Genomic DNA, 18,341 nt, shown 5'->3' with positions numbered 1-18,341 from the left:
TATTTAATCCAGCATTAATGTACGCTAGCATTTTTGGAAATGTATCTGCAATAATCCAAAGACTCTACTCGGGAACTGCACGGTATCACATGCAGATGCTGCGAGTAAAGGAATTTATACGCTTTCATCAAATCCCCAACCCTCTGCGGCAGCGACTTGAGGAATACTTCCAGCATGCATGGACGTACACCAATGGCATTGACATGAACATGGTATGTTGTTCTGTTTTTCAGGCACGGATGCTGAGGAATAGATAAATGCATGAGAATTTAGAAAGATATTATAAGCCTTCATTATTTATGAGCTGTAAAAGTACAAGTTTAAGAAGGTGGATATATAGCAATTATTGAAAACCAAGCCATTACAAATCTGGCATCCAAACATTTAACTGCCTAGATCATTACAAGCTGTATCAGAAATCTGAACTCTCTCTGTGCATAAGAAAGCTGGAGAACTGCAGTTGACTATTGCAAGCTTAAGACAAGAAAAAAAATTCATAGGTTTCTTATTTCAGACATAGCTATTCCAGAATTTTGTTTGTTCTTTGGTCTGATTTTCCACTTCCAGTATCAAACAAGAGTACCTTTGTTGATATCTGCAGAGTTCCTCTTCTATGAAACCTGTGGAATTCAATTCTTTTTCAAAATCCTATTGTGTAATCTAGAACTGGTATATTGGGGGTGGGTGAAAGAGAGGAGCAGGCAGGTGAATTAGCTGCTCTTTTCAGAGTGAAATATTCTAATCATGTGATAGTCTGAACAGTATTTCGCTTGCATCCGCAACCACATAATTCTGCACTGAAAGGCAACACATTACTACTAAGCATTTAGCAATCCACAGACTCTCATTTCTAGGAAGTGGCAAGGTACAACACTCGTATTTTCTGTTCTTGATAAAAAACCTGTAAACGTGCCTTATATAAAAATATATTATGTGGCCAGCTAAAAAGGAATAACAATCTGCTAATAAGCAAAAGTAAGCATCTATATTTCTGGCTTATATTCTGGAGATAGCAGCATTTTTTCTGAAAAGTTGACATAGGTTTGAAGACTCTGAGAGCATTGTGCATCTTAAGGATCTGTGAATCTGTGTCTCTAGAGGGATGCTTTCCAGAGCTATTCTGAGTTACAGATTAGAGACTGCAGAGCTCTCCATAAAGTTGGCAAGAACAAGAAAATCTATGCATTTTTGTAACAATTTAACTAGAAATCAACCTCTAAAATTTTGACACAAATTCAAACAGCTTCCATGCGGTATCTATGCATACATCTATACACACGTTTGTGAATGACTGTCAGAGTGGTACACTTTTATGCAGTAAGCAAAAACAATGGTCTTGATTAAAAGCTTTTATAAAGCTGAATCACTGACAGCTTGACTTTATGGTTACCATTAAGTAAAGCAGATCTTAAAAGTAAGACAGCAAATTAAATGTATTGGGCTTCACCTCCCACTTCCATGAGTGTCCCCTCCAGAGGGATATTATGCCCGGTGTAGGACAAGGATGCTTGTATAAACCTCTGCCAGGGATTACTGCAGGGGAAGGCAGCATCAGTAGCTTCATCCTGCATGGCGCTGAATGGCCCTAATTCCCTCTGATGGCAATGGGACTGTGGGGTACTCAGCACTTTGCACGATCAGGCCCTTAGGCTGCAGGTGGATGCAGCCTAAGCCTAAAGTAGCTCATTGAATTATTTCTGAAGATATTACAAAATCATGTACGCCTTAACTAATTCATTAACACTAATGGATGTACTAAGAACACCTGTTTCACATCAAATAGTAACTAAACCTGGATGTTGTCAGGTTAAACTTTGCATAATGCAGGAATTGGTGTACTGGAATTTTAGTCTTGGATTTGTCATTAATGTGAAATACTGACTAAATGGATTAAACAGCCCATATTCTGCAATATGATTGTGAGGCAGTATGGAGGCTTTGTTTTAAATAAAACGTGAAAAAAATCAAGTTTAGTATCTTGTTTTGTTATATTTTATTTCTTACTCTGTTCACAATTCTATCCCTCAAGTTTTATGGCAGTCGCTTAATTTTCTTAAAAAGTGAGTTTGAATATATTACACTTAGTGCAAGGATAATATAAGAATTGTGTGATTTATGTTGTACTTATGAAAGATTTATCTCTTTCCTGTCTGCTTCATACCTAAATACATGGAATAACACCACCCACTGGTAAGAGCAGGAGGTATTTATATCAAATTTAATTCCAGTATAAAGTGTGGAGAATATCCATGTTATCTGTCGGGTTTAGAGCTTGTTCAATGCTTTATAATTTTAATTGTAACTTTTTGCATGATGAAGGGATAGATAGCAAAGGGAAATAATCCAAGTAGAATCAGATGTGGGGCAAAATGGTTATTAAAATTTAGACATTAAGAAATGCTAATTGAACCACATTTATTAATCACTGTTTTACCCCACAACTCAAATTATGCTTCTCTGCCCAAAAAAGGTCATGTGCATATTGGTTTGCATTAGATAGTTGCTCTGTAGGAATGTCACTCTGACAAAGTTGCCATGCTGATCATTCTGCATTTTCCTTTGCGTGAATGCTCTTAGTTCAAACCATATATGCATGTTAGCACAAGCACCAATGAAGTTTTCTTGGCTATAAGCCATGTGCATATGAGATGGACTTGCATGTGGTATTAACTTAATTTTGCATGAAATATTTGCATTTACACACCAAAGGGCTAATACTGTCCTCAGACAAAAGTGTTTGACTCCTATCAATATTTACTGGGAGTTTTTTGCAAATATCTGAAGGCAGAATTTGATCCAATGTTTTTCTTTCTCATTTCATGACTGAAAGCTGAATGAAATTCAAAAACTCAGTCCTCTTTCTCCTTTGAAATATGAAATGCATGAATAATTTACATTTTATATATATATATGTACATGCAATTTATACACACACACATACCCATATATATATATAAATAATATTAGAGAATATGTTTAAAAAGATGCTTTTAATTCTCATCAGTAATATATTTAAGACTTCAGGAAAAGTGAAAAACAAAACAAAACAACTTTTAACCTCAGGAATAATACTGCACTAAGACTAAATAAACTTGATTTCCTAAATAAAATCCTACACTTTATATTGAAAACTAAAAGATAATACTTTATGATCATTTGAAATGGCTAAACACAAAATTAACTTTAAAGATCTGCAGGTGAAATATGCTGAGAATATTGTTTATTTGATCATTTGCTCCCCTCTGCTTCATTTCTATATCTCTTTGATTATGTTTCATTGCATAATGTATTTTGATAAAAAAAAGTTCCACATAATTATGCATGGACTGGATAAACAGGATTTGGGATTTATTTTAATCTGGATAAAATCTTGAGTTTATAGAATAAGGATAATTTAAATCATATCCCTGTGGTATACACTGGCAAAGTTAAACTACAAAAAAATTATTTGCAGTGTATATTGTTTCATGAAAGGTGTTACCAGTCCCAAAGATTTGAAGATACTATTTTTATTTTTTAAACTATCCTGTTCTGTTTTTCCTAAAATCTCTTTGCCTTCTTTTCCTCCCTTTAATGTTATCAGTCCAGCACTGATAATAGCATGCCTGTGATGCTTACCCTAAAAGATGACATATTTAGTGTTTGACATCCTTTTTTTAAGTTATGCATGTATTTTTTACAATCCTCCCCTCCCCCCACTTTCCATGGATCTTCTGTGCATCTGAATAGCTTTATTGGTTTATTTTACCTTTAAAAAGAGTTCAAAGAAGTAAATAAGAGGGACAAGCTTTGGAAAGTGTTTAGCCAAATGTACACATTAATTAAAATTTTGGATGTGGGACAGATGCCATTATATTTTGGGTTTTACCCAGTACCATGAAAGAACACAGCAAGTCAGAATTTTTATGCATAAATTTATGGAACCTTCTCCTGCAATCATCCAAGCAAATGGTCAATTTTACGCTTGTGATAAGTTGTCTTGGTTGCAGTGATCATGCAAGTACAGGAGAGCACACACCTATCTTCAAGGTTCAGACCTAGCAATGCTGTATCAAATAAAGGATAGATGCAGCATTGCTTTGGTAAGGCTTCGTTTGTGAGAAATTAGCCACTGGTCATGGGATGACACCACTACATTTGTTATTCTTGCTTTTCCTCCTGCTGCGATCACTTTTTATGATGAAAACAATTCTACCAATAGAACTAATGCCAGTAATGTCTTTGTACCAGAGAATTAGAAAAGTAAATTAAAATTTCAGAAATAGCAAGGAGAAGTTCCTTATACCATCAGAAGGGTAATCCAAATTAGAAGTGTTTGGAACAAAAAATAGTAGTAATTGTTTAAACAAAGGGAATATATAAGCGTGGTGGAAAGCGATACTCCTATTTGTCTGTGTGTCATAATGGAAATCATAACACATACAAGCCATCAGAAAGTACCTCAGATATGATTGGCTGTAAAGCTGTTCTTCCATTTTCCATAACAAGACTACTTAAAAACCATGAATGCCTACATTTAACTGAGTTACAGAAAAGAAGACCTCACAGAAAAAAAAATAGACTTACAAGAATGTCAATCTATTTGCAAAGTGATCCTTTATCAGTTTCACACTTCATTGTATTTTGTGGTTTAACATCTCAAAAGCAAGAGCAATTAACAATTTTCCAACTATCATTATATTTTTGGAAAGACATGGATCTGGTCAGCTTCCAGCTTCTACAGACATCAAACTTTTCTGTTGATGAGGGAGTCAATCGTCTAAGAAACTGAAATAATTTTCTGTCCTCCTCACCCAGCAATGTATAATATCTCAGAGATCACCTTTCAGATGTAATCAGAAACTGTAATAAGATTGTAGATGAAGAATGATCCACTGCAGCTGCAGTAATTTCAACACAAAAATGTCGCACAAATCTATGTCATGGCAATGACCGAAAGCAAAAGATACTATTTCTTGATAAGGTTGTAAGACTTCAAGTCTCAATGAAAGGTGAATTAGCTCATCCTCACACACTGCTGCTTTTCTTTCTCAACTGTTGTAAGGACCTCCTTCATATCCTGAAAAAAAAAAAAAAAAGAAAGAAAAGAAAAGAAAAGAAAAGAAAAGAAAGAAAAGAAAAGAAAAGAAAAGAAAAGAAAAGAAAAGAAAAGAAAAGAAAAGAAAAGAAAAGAAAAGAAAAGAAAAGAAAAGAAAAGAAAAGAAAAGAAAAGAAAAGAAAAGAAAAGAAAAGAAAAGAAAAGAAGAAAAGAAAAGAAAAGAAAAGAAAAGAAAAGAAAAGAAAAGAAAAGAAAAGAAAAGAAAAGAAAAGAAAAGAAGAAAAGAAAAGAAAAGAAAAGAAAAGAAAAGAAAAGAAAAGAAAAGAAAAGAAAAGAAAAGAAAAGAAAAGAAAAGAAAAGAAAAGAAAAGAAAAGAAAAGAAAAGAAAAGAAAAGAAAAGAAAAGAAAAGAAAAGAAAAGAAAAGAAAAGAAAAGAAAAGAAAAGAAAAGAAAAGAAAAGAAAAGAAAAGGAAAAGAAAAGAGAAAAAAGAAAAAAGAAAAAAAAATCTGACTCTGCTACATTTTCCCGTATGAAGAAGAGGAATCATGAGAAATAATCCTGATTCTATGTGGAGCCTAAGAGCTGCTGGAGCAGAATTATCATCAGCTGTGACCTTATTAATTCTTTTCTAAATGGTGAAAACCCTTGGAAATGTTTTGCCCCTCTGCTTATAGAAATAGTTGATTTCTGTAATTATCTATCACAGAAATAGTAAACCCTAAATTCTTTCTAGAAATAGAACTAGGCTGGATTACAGAAACATTTCACCTAGATGAAGATGTTATTAAAATCTGAGAGTCAAATGTTTGTGATAGGACTAAATCCTGCACTACTCTTTCCATCAGAGGGAACAAAGATCCTAATTCAAAATCTATGCAGTGCGATTTGTGCAACTAACGAGTCTCAGGTTAGCGCTAAAATTAGGTGGCAGGAAGATAAAAATTAAAGACACGGGTTATTTCACCAAATATATGAAGTACTATGAATTAATTTCACTCATTCTGACAGACCAAACTAAGATGGACAAAATGTTAATTTTGAATATAAATCCCCACTACAGTGAGCCTTCCAAGGTATGGGGTTTGGTCCCTGTAATTAGTTCAAAATTTATTATTCAAATTGTTCAAGAATTTTATTCAGCATTTAGCGATGCCAATGTCACCATATCCCGAGATCTGTATTACACAGATGAGATCCAAATACAGATTAAGTCTACAACACGAAGTATATTTATTCCCGCCTCTTTGTACCTTCAGCTGCTCAGTCTCTTTGCTGAGTTAGTTTTTGCATCTTGGTGTCATCTTGAAAAAGAGAAGTTAATGAAGCTGGACTCCCTCTCTACTTATGAAAGACCATATTCTTCAAGGCAATATGAATCATGTCCCTACCATCCTTACTAAACTTCAATCACTTATCCCACATTAAATGTTGTACTTCTCTCTAAATGACACTTTCCTCCTCTCTAAGCCAGCCAAGTAGATAAACCTACAATATTTGATGTGGAATAAGTTTTATTCCAGACAGGAAGAGACGACTGAACTTGGACTTGGTAACTATCAATGAGACACAACTGGAGGCTATGGTCACAGCATCATGACTGATTTTCTTTTTTTATTTTTTTTTTTTTTTGAAGGGGAGATGGTTGAGGCTGATTTTAGATCTTGTTACATGTCTTTTTTAGAAGATCTGTGTCTCTTGAATTATGCATGAGTTCTGGTTCTAAACATGATTCTAACCATGAGAATCCAAGATTTTTCTCACCAGGGTGCGGTGGAATCACTATTGAGGAGGTATTGAATGTAACAATAGAAACATGTGAGGAAATAATGGAGAAATTGAAACCCAAACCTGTATTCAAATGATTTATTAATTTTGGATTTGTCATTGAGAATAATGCTATTTAAAGAGCAATTCTGATTTTATTTTTGCATTACCTACTCCTGCATTCATGTAATTTGAAGATTATGCTGGCTTTTAGTTGTTTAGAAAAGTATATTTTAAATTTTTCTTGTCACATTGGAGTGTGACTTAAATGTTTTTAAAGACTCCAAAAGCTCACAACAAATCAAAAGAAGTGAAATGCAATATTTAGAGTTTTGTTATTTTTAAGCTAATCTCATGATTTTGAAGATTGCATGGATGATTTTCTAATATTTAGAGTAGTCAGTATGTGTACACGTAATCTATTGATGTTGCTCGCCACATTGTAAGAACATAAGTTTCAATACAATTGTTCATGCTCTACACAGACAATCAAAGATATCTGTGACAATCAGATACCTCCTTATTAACACAAGCTAAAAATTGATGAATAAGAAATATTTTCTCAAAGTAATGAAAATCTGAATATTAGGAACGTACAAGGAGGCTTGAGTTGGCAAGATGTCTGTACTGCACAACATAATACTTAGTTTAGAAACATCAAATTCTGTATAGTGTCAGCTACTGGACTTGGATTAAATACCTCACTACATACAGTGTGTGTGATATGGTAAGCTCCTTTTAGTATTGTATTATGTAGCAACATTTTAACAAATTTATCTTCCAATCAGCTTCTTTTTTGCATTTCTAAACTTGTGTTAGTGGAGTAATCTCCAAGACTCCACTGGAAATAAATGTTATTGGGGCACCTGTCTTCCTTCTGGACATTTGACAATGTGCTGTTAAAGAGTAAATGTTCTTCCTCTCTGATGTATAACAACTGTTTTAGAGTGTAAGCTCCATGGGGCAGGGACTTTTTAATCACAGATACTTGAACAGAGGCTAGTATCTTTCAGATGTTATTGGCATATAAGTAAGTATTAACTAATATGCAATGATTTTAGAACAGTTTCGTGTTAAGTATAAATTCATTATCAAAATAATTGTTTCTTTAAAGAAATACCCAAAGTATCTTCAGAAATATAAACACACATGGTCTGCATGGTTTTTGCTTAATGGTAAAGTACAATCCCTTGATAAATGAGATAAACAGAAGCTGATGTGAAAAATGAATACAATTTATCCTAAGGCTGTGCTCCTGACTTTCTAACAAATCAAATACCTTTTCCTGTAAGTACCTCTGAATTGAAAATGTATTTCCTATTTTGCATCCTATAAAAAATTGAGCTCTTCTAAATTATATTCAGACAGATGTATAGCAAAAGAATTAATTCAAAATAGGTCTTTTTTACTCACATGACTAGAAAACAACTTCAAAATAAACACCTGTAATTTTTCTCTACCTGTATCATTGACCAGAAGTATTTGGTTATCAGTTTCTCAGTATCATTCAGTAAATAACTTGCTGCAACCCATAATATTTTTATTTCAATATAATTACATTAAAATAAAAAGAATGATTGCATACTAAGCTATTTCTAGTGTGTGATAGATACTGAAAACAGTGTGGCATCACAGAAGCTTTTCATTTATCATGTTTTCTTTTGCTTATTGTTGTTGAATGCTGGCTTTTTCTGAGGATGTATAAATTTCATGTGGTGATGCCCTATAGCTCATAAAATTTTTGTATATATGTGTGTTAAAACATTCTATTTGTTATTTCACAGCATTGATTTCCATTAGCAATCATAGAAACATTTCAACTCAGTTAAAGGTACTAATATTTCATTTGTAAATCATAGCTTGGATTGTGTGGACAGAAGCCTCATATCAGAAATGTGCTCATCTTCTCCGTTAGCAAGGGATATGAGTTGTGAATATCTTTATGCAATAAGAGTGAGTGCACAGACCTTTATTGTGCTGAAGTAAGAATTAATACAGCAACAAGTGAATGTATTTTGTATATATTTCTTTCTGTGCAGGAATATTTGCATGTTTGTAGAAAAACAGTGCAAAGGATAGAATTAATAGGAACAGGAATGAATTAATAGACTGCTCTAATAACAAAAAGACACATCCTCCTCACATATTCGTAAGAATGATAGCATCGGTTCATGTTTTGTCCTTACGAATATGCAACAGATGTGGCCGGTCCCAGGGAAAGCACATGAGCCATTAACATCACGGACAGCAGATAACGGGATGTACCAGAAAGAAAGGGTGGGGCATAACAATGTGTCAGGCCCATGCCTTAACCCAGTGGGCAGAGTCACGAGGTGGGCAGTACTCCCGTAGGAGTCAGTAGCAGAAATGTTTATTGATTCTAAAAGAATCAGAGGTAATACGATCCTAGACAATTTAGAAAAGCTCGCACGTTGGAAGTAGCTCACTTTTTTTCTTCTACACAAAATTAACATGTTACCATGGTACCCAAGAGGAATCCTGTGGTTCTACTTGAGGCAAACTCCCATTGTTTTGAGTAAGAGATGAGCAAAGACCATAGCAAGTAGCCCTGTGGTTTGCTGAAGTAATCATCTGCCTATGTAAATCTGCATAACATCATTGTTTCGGTGGCACATGTTGCTTTTTCTGATAAAAATCTAAGTCCTATACTTACAAGTAGAATATATTCAACATGAAAATCCCATTAAAATGCCCTGTCTCTGAAAAATATCTGATCTTGTTCAGATAGTTTTCATTTTACAAATGTCATTGTTATTTCAGCAAAAACCTCTCTTATATTAAATGTAATACTTTTATAATTGATAAAAAGGAAATAGTCATATTAGTTCAAATAGGTGAAAGTCAGTCAAGACTCTCCATTTAGCCATCTTATTTGTTATTTTACTGCAGTATATTCATTCATATACCTTGATACCATTTCTTGCAATGAAAGAAATCTGAATAACAAGTTTTGTAATCACTACATACATTAGTATGTACATTAGTATTGTAATCTATATGATTACACTATGTACTTGTTGAATTGTAATACTCTGGCAGCTCTTAGGATCACCTCTATTTGTATGTCACTTCTTTCTTTCTGTCCAGGAAGAAAACATAAAAATTATATTAAGCAACTTTCATAGCATTCACATGAAATCCTTATGCTTGTCTTTCCAGGTCCTGAAGGGGTTTCCAGAATGCTTACAAGCCGACATTTGTCTGCACCTCAACCAAAATTTACTTCAGAATTGCAAAGCTTTCCGAGGGGCCAGTAAAGGCTGTCTTCGAGCTTTGGCTATGAAATTTAAGACAACACATGCACCTCCTGGAGACACTTTAGTGCACTGTGGAGATGTTCTCACTGCTCTTTACTTTGTGTCAAGAGGTTCCATTGAAATCCTTAAGAGTGACATTGTTGTAGCCATTCTTGGTAAGTAGATCACTACAAGGCATGTTAAAATAGTCAGGGGATTGAAAAGAAATATCCACTGTTGTTCCTGGGGAAGGAAATTTTTAAATGTTTTATTCACTGTTATTTAAAATCAAGCAGAGAAATAATTTGTTTAAGGACCAAAGTCTACGTCACTGCAATATAGAGCCCATGTGCTTGGATATCTAAAATGTAAGAGCAGGAGTGAGTCAGTTTATCCCTAGGTAAATTATAAGCTGCAAGCTGAGGCAAGCAGATATCAAATTACTCCAGTTCTGATTATGCTGCAAGAAACAAAGTCAAGGATACCCTTTTCTTGAACAGTGTCCGAGGGTACCGAGACACATAGACCCCCTATATACTATCTGGAGAAAAATATGTATCTGCTTTAGGCATTCAAAATGTCTTCTAGAGGTTTTCAGAAACATCTGCTTCTGCCCACTGAGCATACCCTGCCTGAACAAGACTATTGATTTGTTTCTCCTATTTAATATCAGGTAATAAGAATGCAAAGAATAATTGAGTAGATAAGGATTTTGCTGTGCAGAAACCTACACCAGCTGTAACATCATTCATATGTTCTCCTTTCGGTTTATCATCCACTGTAGGAACTTACAGCCAGAAAAGTAGCTGAAGCAAAATGTGGACTGGTAACAGTATGTTGCTATTAACCCACTTGTAACTGATTATTCTGCTAGTACTTTGCAGGGTGGATACGTGAGCAGAAGTACAAAGGTGTGCCTACAGCAATCCTTCCCTAGGTTTAGATGGTGTTATCAAGATAATTTGTCATTTCATGCTGTTACACCTCATCAGCTGGGCCAGCTTTAGGCACAAGCAAAGTGGGGAGCATGCAAGTATAACACTGTGAGGTTTTTACTTACCTTTGTGAATGTCTTCCCCTGATTATGAAGAGTGTGCTTCATCGAAGATTTCAACTCTTACATCAAAACGTGTAAATTTCCAAAGCACTCACAATCAAGAAAAACTGACAAGTTTATGAACTCATTAATTTCTTCCTGGACCAAAGACGTAGGCTGGTCGAGTTTGGATGTTATGCACATCAGATCCCCGTGCGCTCACACTGCAGGGCAAAGACACGATATCTCTTCCAGCCTACAGCTCCTCACACTGGGGGCCGCAGGTTGGAGCCCTGCTTTCCCAGGGAATGGTGGTCCAGACAGAGAGAGAGACAGTTATGCACAACTGCAGCTGAAAGGAGCTTCTCTATGGGCCCACATCTGTTGCACCATCCGTGAAGCAGGAGCCTGCCTGATAGCTGCCCACAGTCAAAGAGTCTGTGGTATCATGAAGAATCTGCTAAAAAAGAATAGAAAATTACACAAATGAAAATTACTCTGCAATGAAACCACACAGAAACCTAGCAAAGGTTATCAATACTTAGCCAAACATTTTTAGTTAATTCCTCTTTTTGAAAATCTTACACACAGAAATGAACATAAAAACCACATAATGCTTTGTCCTCTGGGGTTGAAAAGATTTCAGTTCAACAGAGGTAGCATGGATGAAGTTTCTACCCTTAACGAATATTGCAACTTCATCGCAGAAATCAAAGAATTCTGAGAAATGTTAGTTTTGTCCCCATTTTCCTCGTCAGCACTGTGATGCTGCTGAGTAAGGGCTGATCAGTACTGATCTGACAACAATAATTCTGTGCCATATCCTTAGAAAATACGATGGCTGTGGACCTCATAGAATCTACCACCTCTTTCAGCTTTGCAGACCAGATATAAAAATACTGTGATCGTGTCGAACAGTCATATCGCAGAGAAGGTATTATATGCCTTGAATAGGGACCTCTGCATTCATAAACATTAAGGCCAGAAGGACTATTAGATTATATTGTCTAACCTCTGACTCCTGTTGCATTTCATACCTTTAACTATCTGTTGTATCTAATGTACTGTGTTTGGTGAAAGAAAAGCAACGGGTTTTGAGCTGAAGACATAACGAGATGAAAAAGTGATCACTTTTCTTGGCAGTTCATTTCCATAGTTGATTTTTTTTATTGTTAAAAATGTGTGCTTTATTTCCAATATGAAATTATCTTGCTTCAATTTCTTTCCATTGGTTCTTGCTATGCATTCCTTATTATATTCTAGAGGCATTTAATACCAAGTAATTTTTTCTCTCTATAAGAATATATACAATATAATCAGGTTACATCTTAATCTTCCTGTTGATGAGCTAAACAGATTGTGCTTTTTAAGAGCCTCACTCTAAATTAGGCCTTAAATTATTTTTTGCATCTTTTAGCTGCTTGCTCACCCAGTTTTCAGCTTTCTTTTTAGAAAATGGAGAAACCAGAATTACTTACAGTAACTTGCAGTAATATAAAAGCCACAAACATTTAACAGAGAGGCAAAATCACCCCTATATTCTTTTTTACCAGTCTACTATTTCTCAATTGCTATGATGACTATTCTTTTCCACAAGTGTTCTCCCAGTTCTCCCCCAAACCCCATTTTGCAAGTAACCCCTGCAACCCTTAGTTTAAAGCATATTTTGCACATGTCTACAGCTGCAGCTGCTCTGCATTTATGAAGGTTAGGTGCAGATTTGGGGAAAATGAGCAATTAAATAGAGATTACAATTTCAGCAAACAGGTACAGCGGATGTGTCAACATTGATGCAAAGAATTGTAATACTATCAAAATAGAAGCGGCTATGTTTAAAGAGCTTCTTTAAAACAACTTGTGTGTCTTGCAAGTGTTGCATTCCCTCTGAAAAATATAAAAACTAAGTCATTTTCTACTAAAATATATTCCAAATGTGGTCTGTTTCTTCATGTAATTCCCAATAAAATGAGCTTCCAGGTCAGACAGGTCCTGGACTCTACTGAGCAACAGAAATTACATCTTTGTCATCATAAGAATATGATTTAAATCAGCAAATAATGTTTTTATGAGAAAGGACAAAGGAGCCTGCTCCAGTCATGCTGTTTTGATGGAACTGAAGAAAAACTGTGATGAAAGTAGATTTTTCTTTCACTTAGTCCAGTTATATGTCTCTGTAATTTCATTGACTTTAATAATTTTATTTTTAATATTTAGTAATAATACTTTTGATTTACAACAACAAATGTGCAATGGTAATCTGATTGTATCACTTCATGTAAAATCAAGTATTCTACACTGTTGTCATAAAGAAATACATCATTCAATTTAATGGCTTATTCATGTTTAAAATAATAATAGCCATCTAATTTTCTTTCTGCAGGGAAAAATGATATTTTTGGAGAGATGGTACATCTTTATGCAAAACCAGGAAAGTCAAATGCAGATGTGAGAGCTTTAACTTACTGTGATTTGCATAAAATCCAGCGAGAAGATCTACTAGAAGTTCTGGACATGTACCCTGAATTTTCTGATCTCTTCCTCACCAATCTAGAACTGACTTTTAATCTGAGAGATGAAACTGCAAAGGTACATACAATAAGTGATTTTTTTTTCTTATTATTGGGCTGAATCTGTCCCTCAGTATCAAAACTTGAAAATAGCAATTGAAAAAACAAGGTTAGCAAAATTAAAAGCTAAAAGCCTGAGGGCAAATCCTATTTTTAAAAAATATACTCACTTGATTACTCCTACTGAAGTAAGTTAAACTCAGCAGAAGTCAATGAAATGATTCAGATGTTGTTAATCTAACAGGATTTGGTTCTATATTTAAAGAGTATTAAAGTTTCAGCCAGGGGGATTTTGGATGTTTTGTTAAAGTCACGGAAAATATGGTTTTTTAGATGACTAGAGCCTGGGTCACCACAAGGGGAACATTTGACACTAAATATAATTGTGCAGCCATAAAATAAAGATAAATCAGATTATCTGGATTCATTCTGTGCCTAACAATAGAAAATATTTAATTGCCTTTCAAACATGAATTGTTAATTCTCTTATCTTGGAGTGCACCCTACCTCCTAGGAGACTAAAAGTCTACAAGGGACTTTTCAAATTTCACTCAGTCTTCAGATTTGCAGGGATTTCTTGGTCTCTTTTTCCCATAGTGACTCTCCTTTTGCCCAGATTGTATCTTCAAGAAAGCAGAAAAATTACCAGTGTTTTCTTATCTCAGACTACCGAGGTCGAGCTGAATTGGAAAAGAAAGAGGAGGTTTGGCAAGAAGGGTAGAGAGGAAAGGCTATTGCCCAGCTCATCCTACTGGTGCTAAAGCTTTCCCTAGAAGGTTGCAGGGTCCACCAGCACTGGCCATGAAACATGGACTACGCTGCCCGTAGAATGACTACTTTACATTTCATTATTTCTGAGATGCTGCCATTTTGTGGTTTCTGACTATACTTTTAAAGAAAAACAGAGGTTCAGTGAGAAGGAACTAACATAATTTGGCCTCAAAGGCCTTCTAAGAAAAAAGGAGACAAAAAACACTGGTTTGGGCTGTAAATAATACTCTTTGCTACTCACATGTGGATCTTTAGTTTAAAATATTAAAAACAAATATAACTTCTGACAAGAAATGTCACTTCTTTTTATTTTGAGCCTTTTTTTTAAAAAAAGGATCATTCTGAAAATGAAAGACCAATTCTATATTGTAAAAGTCAGCCTTTTGTGTTTATTAAAAAGGTCATCATTATGAATGACGTGAAATATAATACAATTAATTTATAATTTAGTGATAAATTTATGTTAAAACTGAAAGTCCACATATTTGAAAAATTCTTTGAGGATAAATTCACATTAACAATTTTAGTCCGAGCAATTATTTCCTGCAATTACATTGTCATCAATGTTTTATCACTATTTTTTCCTTGGATCTGAGAAAATTGAAACAAAATTCCATCTTCTGTGTTGTGGTGTAGAGTACACAAAGAAAGTCCTCACTGCTCTGTAGAAATTTTTCAGTTGTTCTTTCTTACTGCTGTACCAGCCACTAAGAAAAAATCGTTAGACTTCACAGAGACGGGGAAGGGAGGACAGGCTCACCCATGCCTCCGAGCTTGCAAAATCAGTTTTCTCTAGCAATTCCGCTTGCCTTCCACTATCTATTGCAATCCAGAAAATCATCCCCCAAAAGAAGTGATGAGCACATTCTGATCTTCCAAACATCACTCAGATGCAGATTTGTTATCTGAATAATAGGTGCTTCTGCCTCAACTTCTGCTCCTGTCCTCCTATTTGTGTAAAAGTGCCTTTTTCTTCCTGCAGTTATTCTACCAGTGGGCCACCACTGAAGCACCTTCCCCACCAGGTTTACAATGAAGGGAATAGAGAAAGATGTAAACACTTCCCACTTCTTTCCCTCTGCCCTTCTCCCACATGCAAATCTGCTTACTTGAGTGGTATGGGAACCCTCACTAGCACAGGGAAGGGAAGTAGGCTGAAGCCAATGCCATGGGTATGTACACAAAGAGCATAACTGGTCTTGTATTTGCTTATTTGTAAATTTCTCAGTTTTAAATAAGTAGAAAGAAGAGTATAATGCATCTTGTATTTATTATGGCAAAAAAAGCCCACCCATCTTCTATGAGATGGATGGAAAAAGACTGTGTTCTGCTATGGAAATAAGTATCTGAATGAACTGAATCCAATAGAGACGAAGGGAGGGTCTAGAAAGATAGAATAATGAGGGGTAAAGTGTCTGGTGTTTATATTCATATATAAAAATATATAATAAATATATATGATATATATTTATTGTTGTAAAATGTAACCTTTATAATCATTGCCATGTAGTTAAATGTAAATCTAATTACAATCAGTTACCACATTACTTCTTGCAATCATATACGTTCTCTGTTAGAGGTTATTTAATTTTTTTCATTACTTTCTCTAAGATTAGTTAAACCACATCTGTGCAAGTTCAGGAAGCTGATAACACATGAACACATGTCTTTCCATGTAAGCTTGTTATCAGGATACTTTTGTTTCACCATCGGGGGTGACACTGTTGGTTTTGCTTAATTTGCGTGAACTTTTTAAGGTTAGCATTGAGCAATACCATTAGCTGGGGATGGAGAGGTTGACGCAGACTGACTTGTGTAATATTGCCTTTCTTAAAGCTTGAACAGGATTAACAGTCAATCACCTATTGAAAACCTGCTCTCTTTAGATGGGACTAATCTGTCATTATGTTTCATATTTCATTAATCAAGTCTGACCTCGTAATAAGATCACAAACTACTAATGATATGGATGGAGATAACTGCAAACTACGAAGACGGAAATTGTCCTTTCAAAGTGAAATAGAGAAAGGTAATTAACTTCATTTCTTACATCAGACAGCACTGCTTCATTATTCATTGGTATTTCACTTGGTAATGCTGGGTACATTAGGGTCCCATGTTGGCTGTTACTGTAGCAGCTCTTGAGAATCCAGTTGAGCAGCAAAAACAGTCTGCATTGTCTCCTATATGGTTATATATGACTAGAGGAGATCAGTTCCACCTTTCTATGATTTCACACCTACCAGTGCAGAGCTGTTCAAACACTAAAGTACTTTATTTTCCTTGAGAGATATATATATATGTATATGATCTCTTAAACAATATGTATTTTCTGAGACACCATGCTTTAAACTGTTTGGAGAAGCTAGTCTATTGGAATATTTATTAGCAGCATTGATTTTATTTCCTCAGCAAAGTGCTTTGTTGAATTTGATGCTAGGTAGTGTTTCTCCCTGGTATTAAAAGATTTTGTGTTCAGGACACGGTAGATTCACCATAGTCAGATTTTGATTCATATGGTAATGTGCAAATGGCTGTCCTGGCAAGAGTTCAGGTAACATTTTCTGTATGTACATTCACCTTAGAGGTTTTTGAAAGTAATCCTAATGAAAGAAAAAACAGTGAAATAGTAAACTATGTCACCAGTATTCAGTACCAGGAACAGTAGATAGTAGCTGTGGTCAGACAGCAACAGTCATGAAGACAAATAAACTGATACTCGCAGGATTTTCATTTTTACATAGGGAAAGCACAATTCCTTGAATAACATTACACTTTTATGGTCCAGTGGTTTGTCTGACAAATAACTGTTTCTGATATGCCTGTCTTTCATACCACACAGTTAAACCCCAATCCTAAATGCAGCATAATACCAATTTTAGAGTTGCAGAGTAGCTGATAATAAATGGGAACACTTTAAACATACATAGCAGGTATAATGCTCGATGAAGGAAGACTTTAATCCAGAGCGTGGCTACTCAGAACAATGACATTGCCGTTCGATCAAAGAAGCGTCTTTAGGGCAGGAAGCCAAGACTGACAACAAATCTGTCAGGAAAATGTCCCCATGAAATATTCAATCTGCTCTTCACAAAGAATCTGTTGACAGAGGTGCTTTGCCTGAATAACCTTCACATTTCTTATGAGAAAACATACGCTGCCACCTAGACAAGATGGAAGTGATCTTTCATGTTGTGCCTGCTGCAGAATTACAAATAGAATTCTCAGGTGTCAATGTGGCACCAAGACCCTTAGGCTTTTACAGTTCTTGCCCAGTAGATTACACTGAACATCCTCTTGGAGACATTTATTTCTATTACTTTTGAAAGAATATAGTTTCCCACAGGTTTGTCTTTGAAAAAAAAAAAAACCCAAACAAAAACTTGCACCACTGGAGGAGAAGAGATAAGGCTGGCAACAAGCTCCTTAGTCCTGGTAATGACCATATGGTATCTGGTAATGTCCGAGTTAGACAGAAGTGTGGTACATTGGAAGTCCGTCTGAGGTGAAGATGCAATCGTAAGAGTCCTTTGCCAGTAACTGAGTATACTTTTGGCCCACGGGCTTACTGCCCTCTCTGGTCCCTGTTCAGATTCTCTGTATGTTGTCATAGCTGCAGCAGACACCTCATAGTCATAGACCTTCAATGTCATTTGTCTGTGGTCCATCCTACATCCTGTATGAGGTTGTAGGGAATTAGAGATTACTATTGTCTTGTAAAGTAATATTCCATTGATTGCAACACTTAACATACAGGAGTGAATGGCATTCTATTTTGATCCAGCATAGTTAGTCTATAATGATAAATATTTGGGGATGATCCTGCAGAGTGCCTCAGAAGAACTGGAGTGGAAAAGACGGAGTTCCTCAACACACAGCTGGCAAATGCATTTCTGGTCACAGTATT

General features: G+C 35.3%; 1 protein-coding gene across 1 annotated transcript in view; it reads left to right on the top strand.

Moving 5' to 3' along the window:
• The window catches only part of KCNH7 (potassium voltage-gated channel subfamily H member 7), a 230,937-nt gene that overhangs the window by 190,739 nt on the left and 21,857 nt on the right, over window positions 1-18,341 (top strand). The window contains exons 11-14 of the mRNA XM_054830094.1: window positions 13-212; window positions 9,984-10,236; window positions 13,477-13,682; window positions 16,364-16,463. Of these exons, the coding sequence (XP_054686069.1) occupies window positions 13-212; window positions 9,984-10,236; window positions 13,477-13,682; window positions 16,364-16,463 (759 nt within the window). The remainder of the gene's footprint in view (window positions 1-12; window positions 213-9,983; window positions 10,237-13,476; window positions 13,683-16,363; window positions 16,464-18,341) is intronic.

This window comes from Grus americana, chromosome 6 (genome assembly GCF_028858705.1).
Source record: "Grus americana isolate bGruAme1 chromosome 6, bGruAme1.mat, whole genome shotgun sequence".
NCBI classification, from domain to species: domain Eukaryota; kingdom Metazoa; phylum Chordata; class Aves; order Gruiformes; family Gruidae; genus Grus; species Grus americana.
Note: the sequence above shows the minus strand (reverse complement) of the source record. Positions and strands in the feature narration are given on the sequence as shown.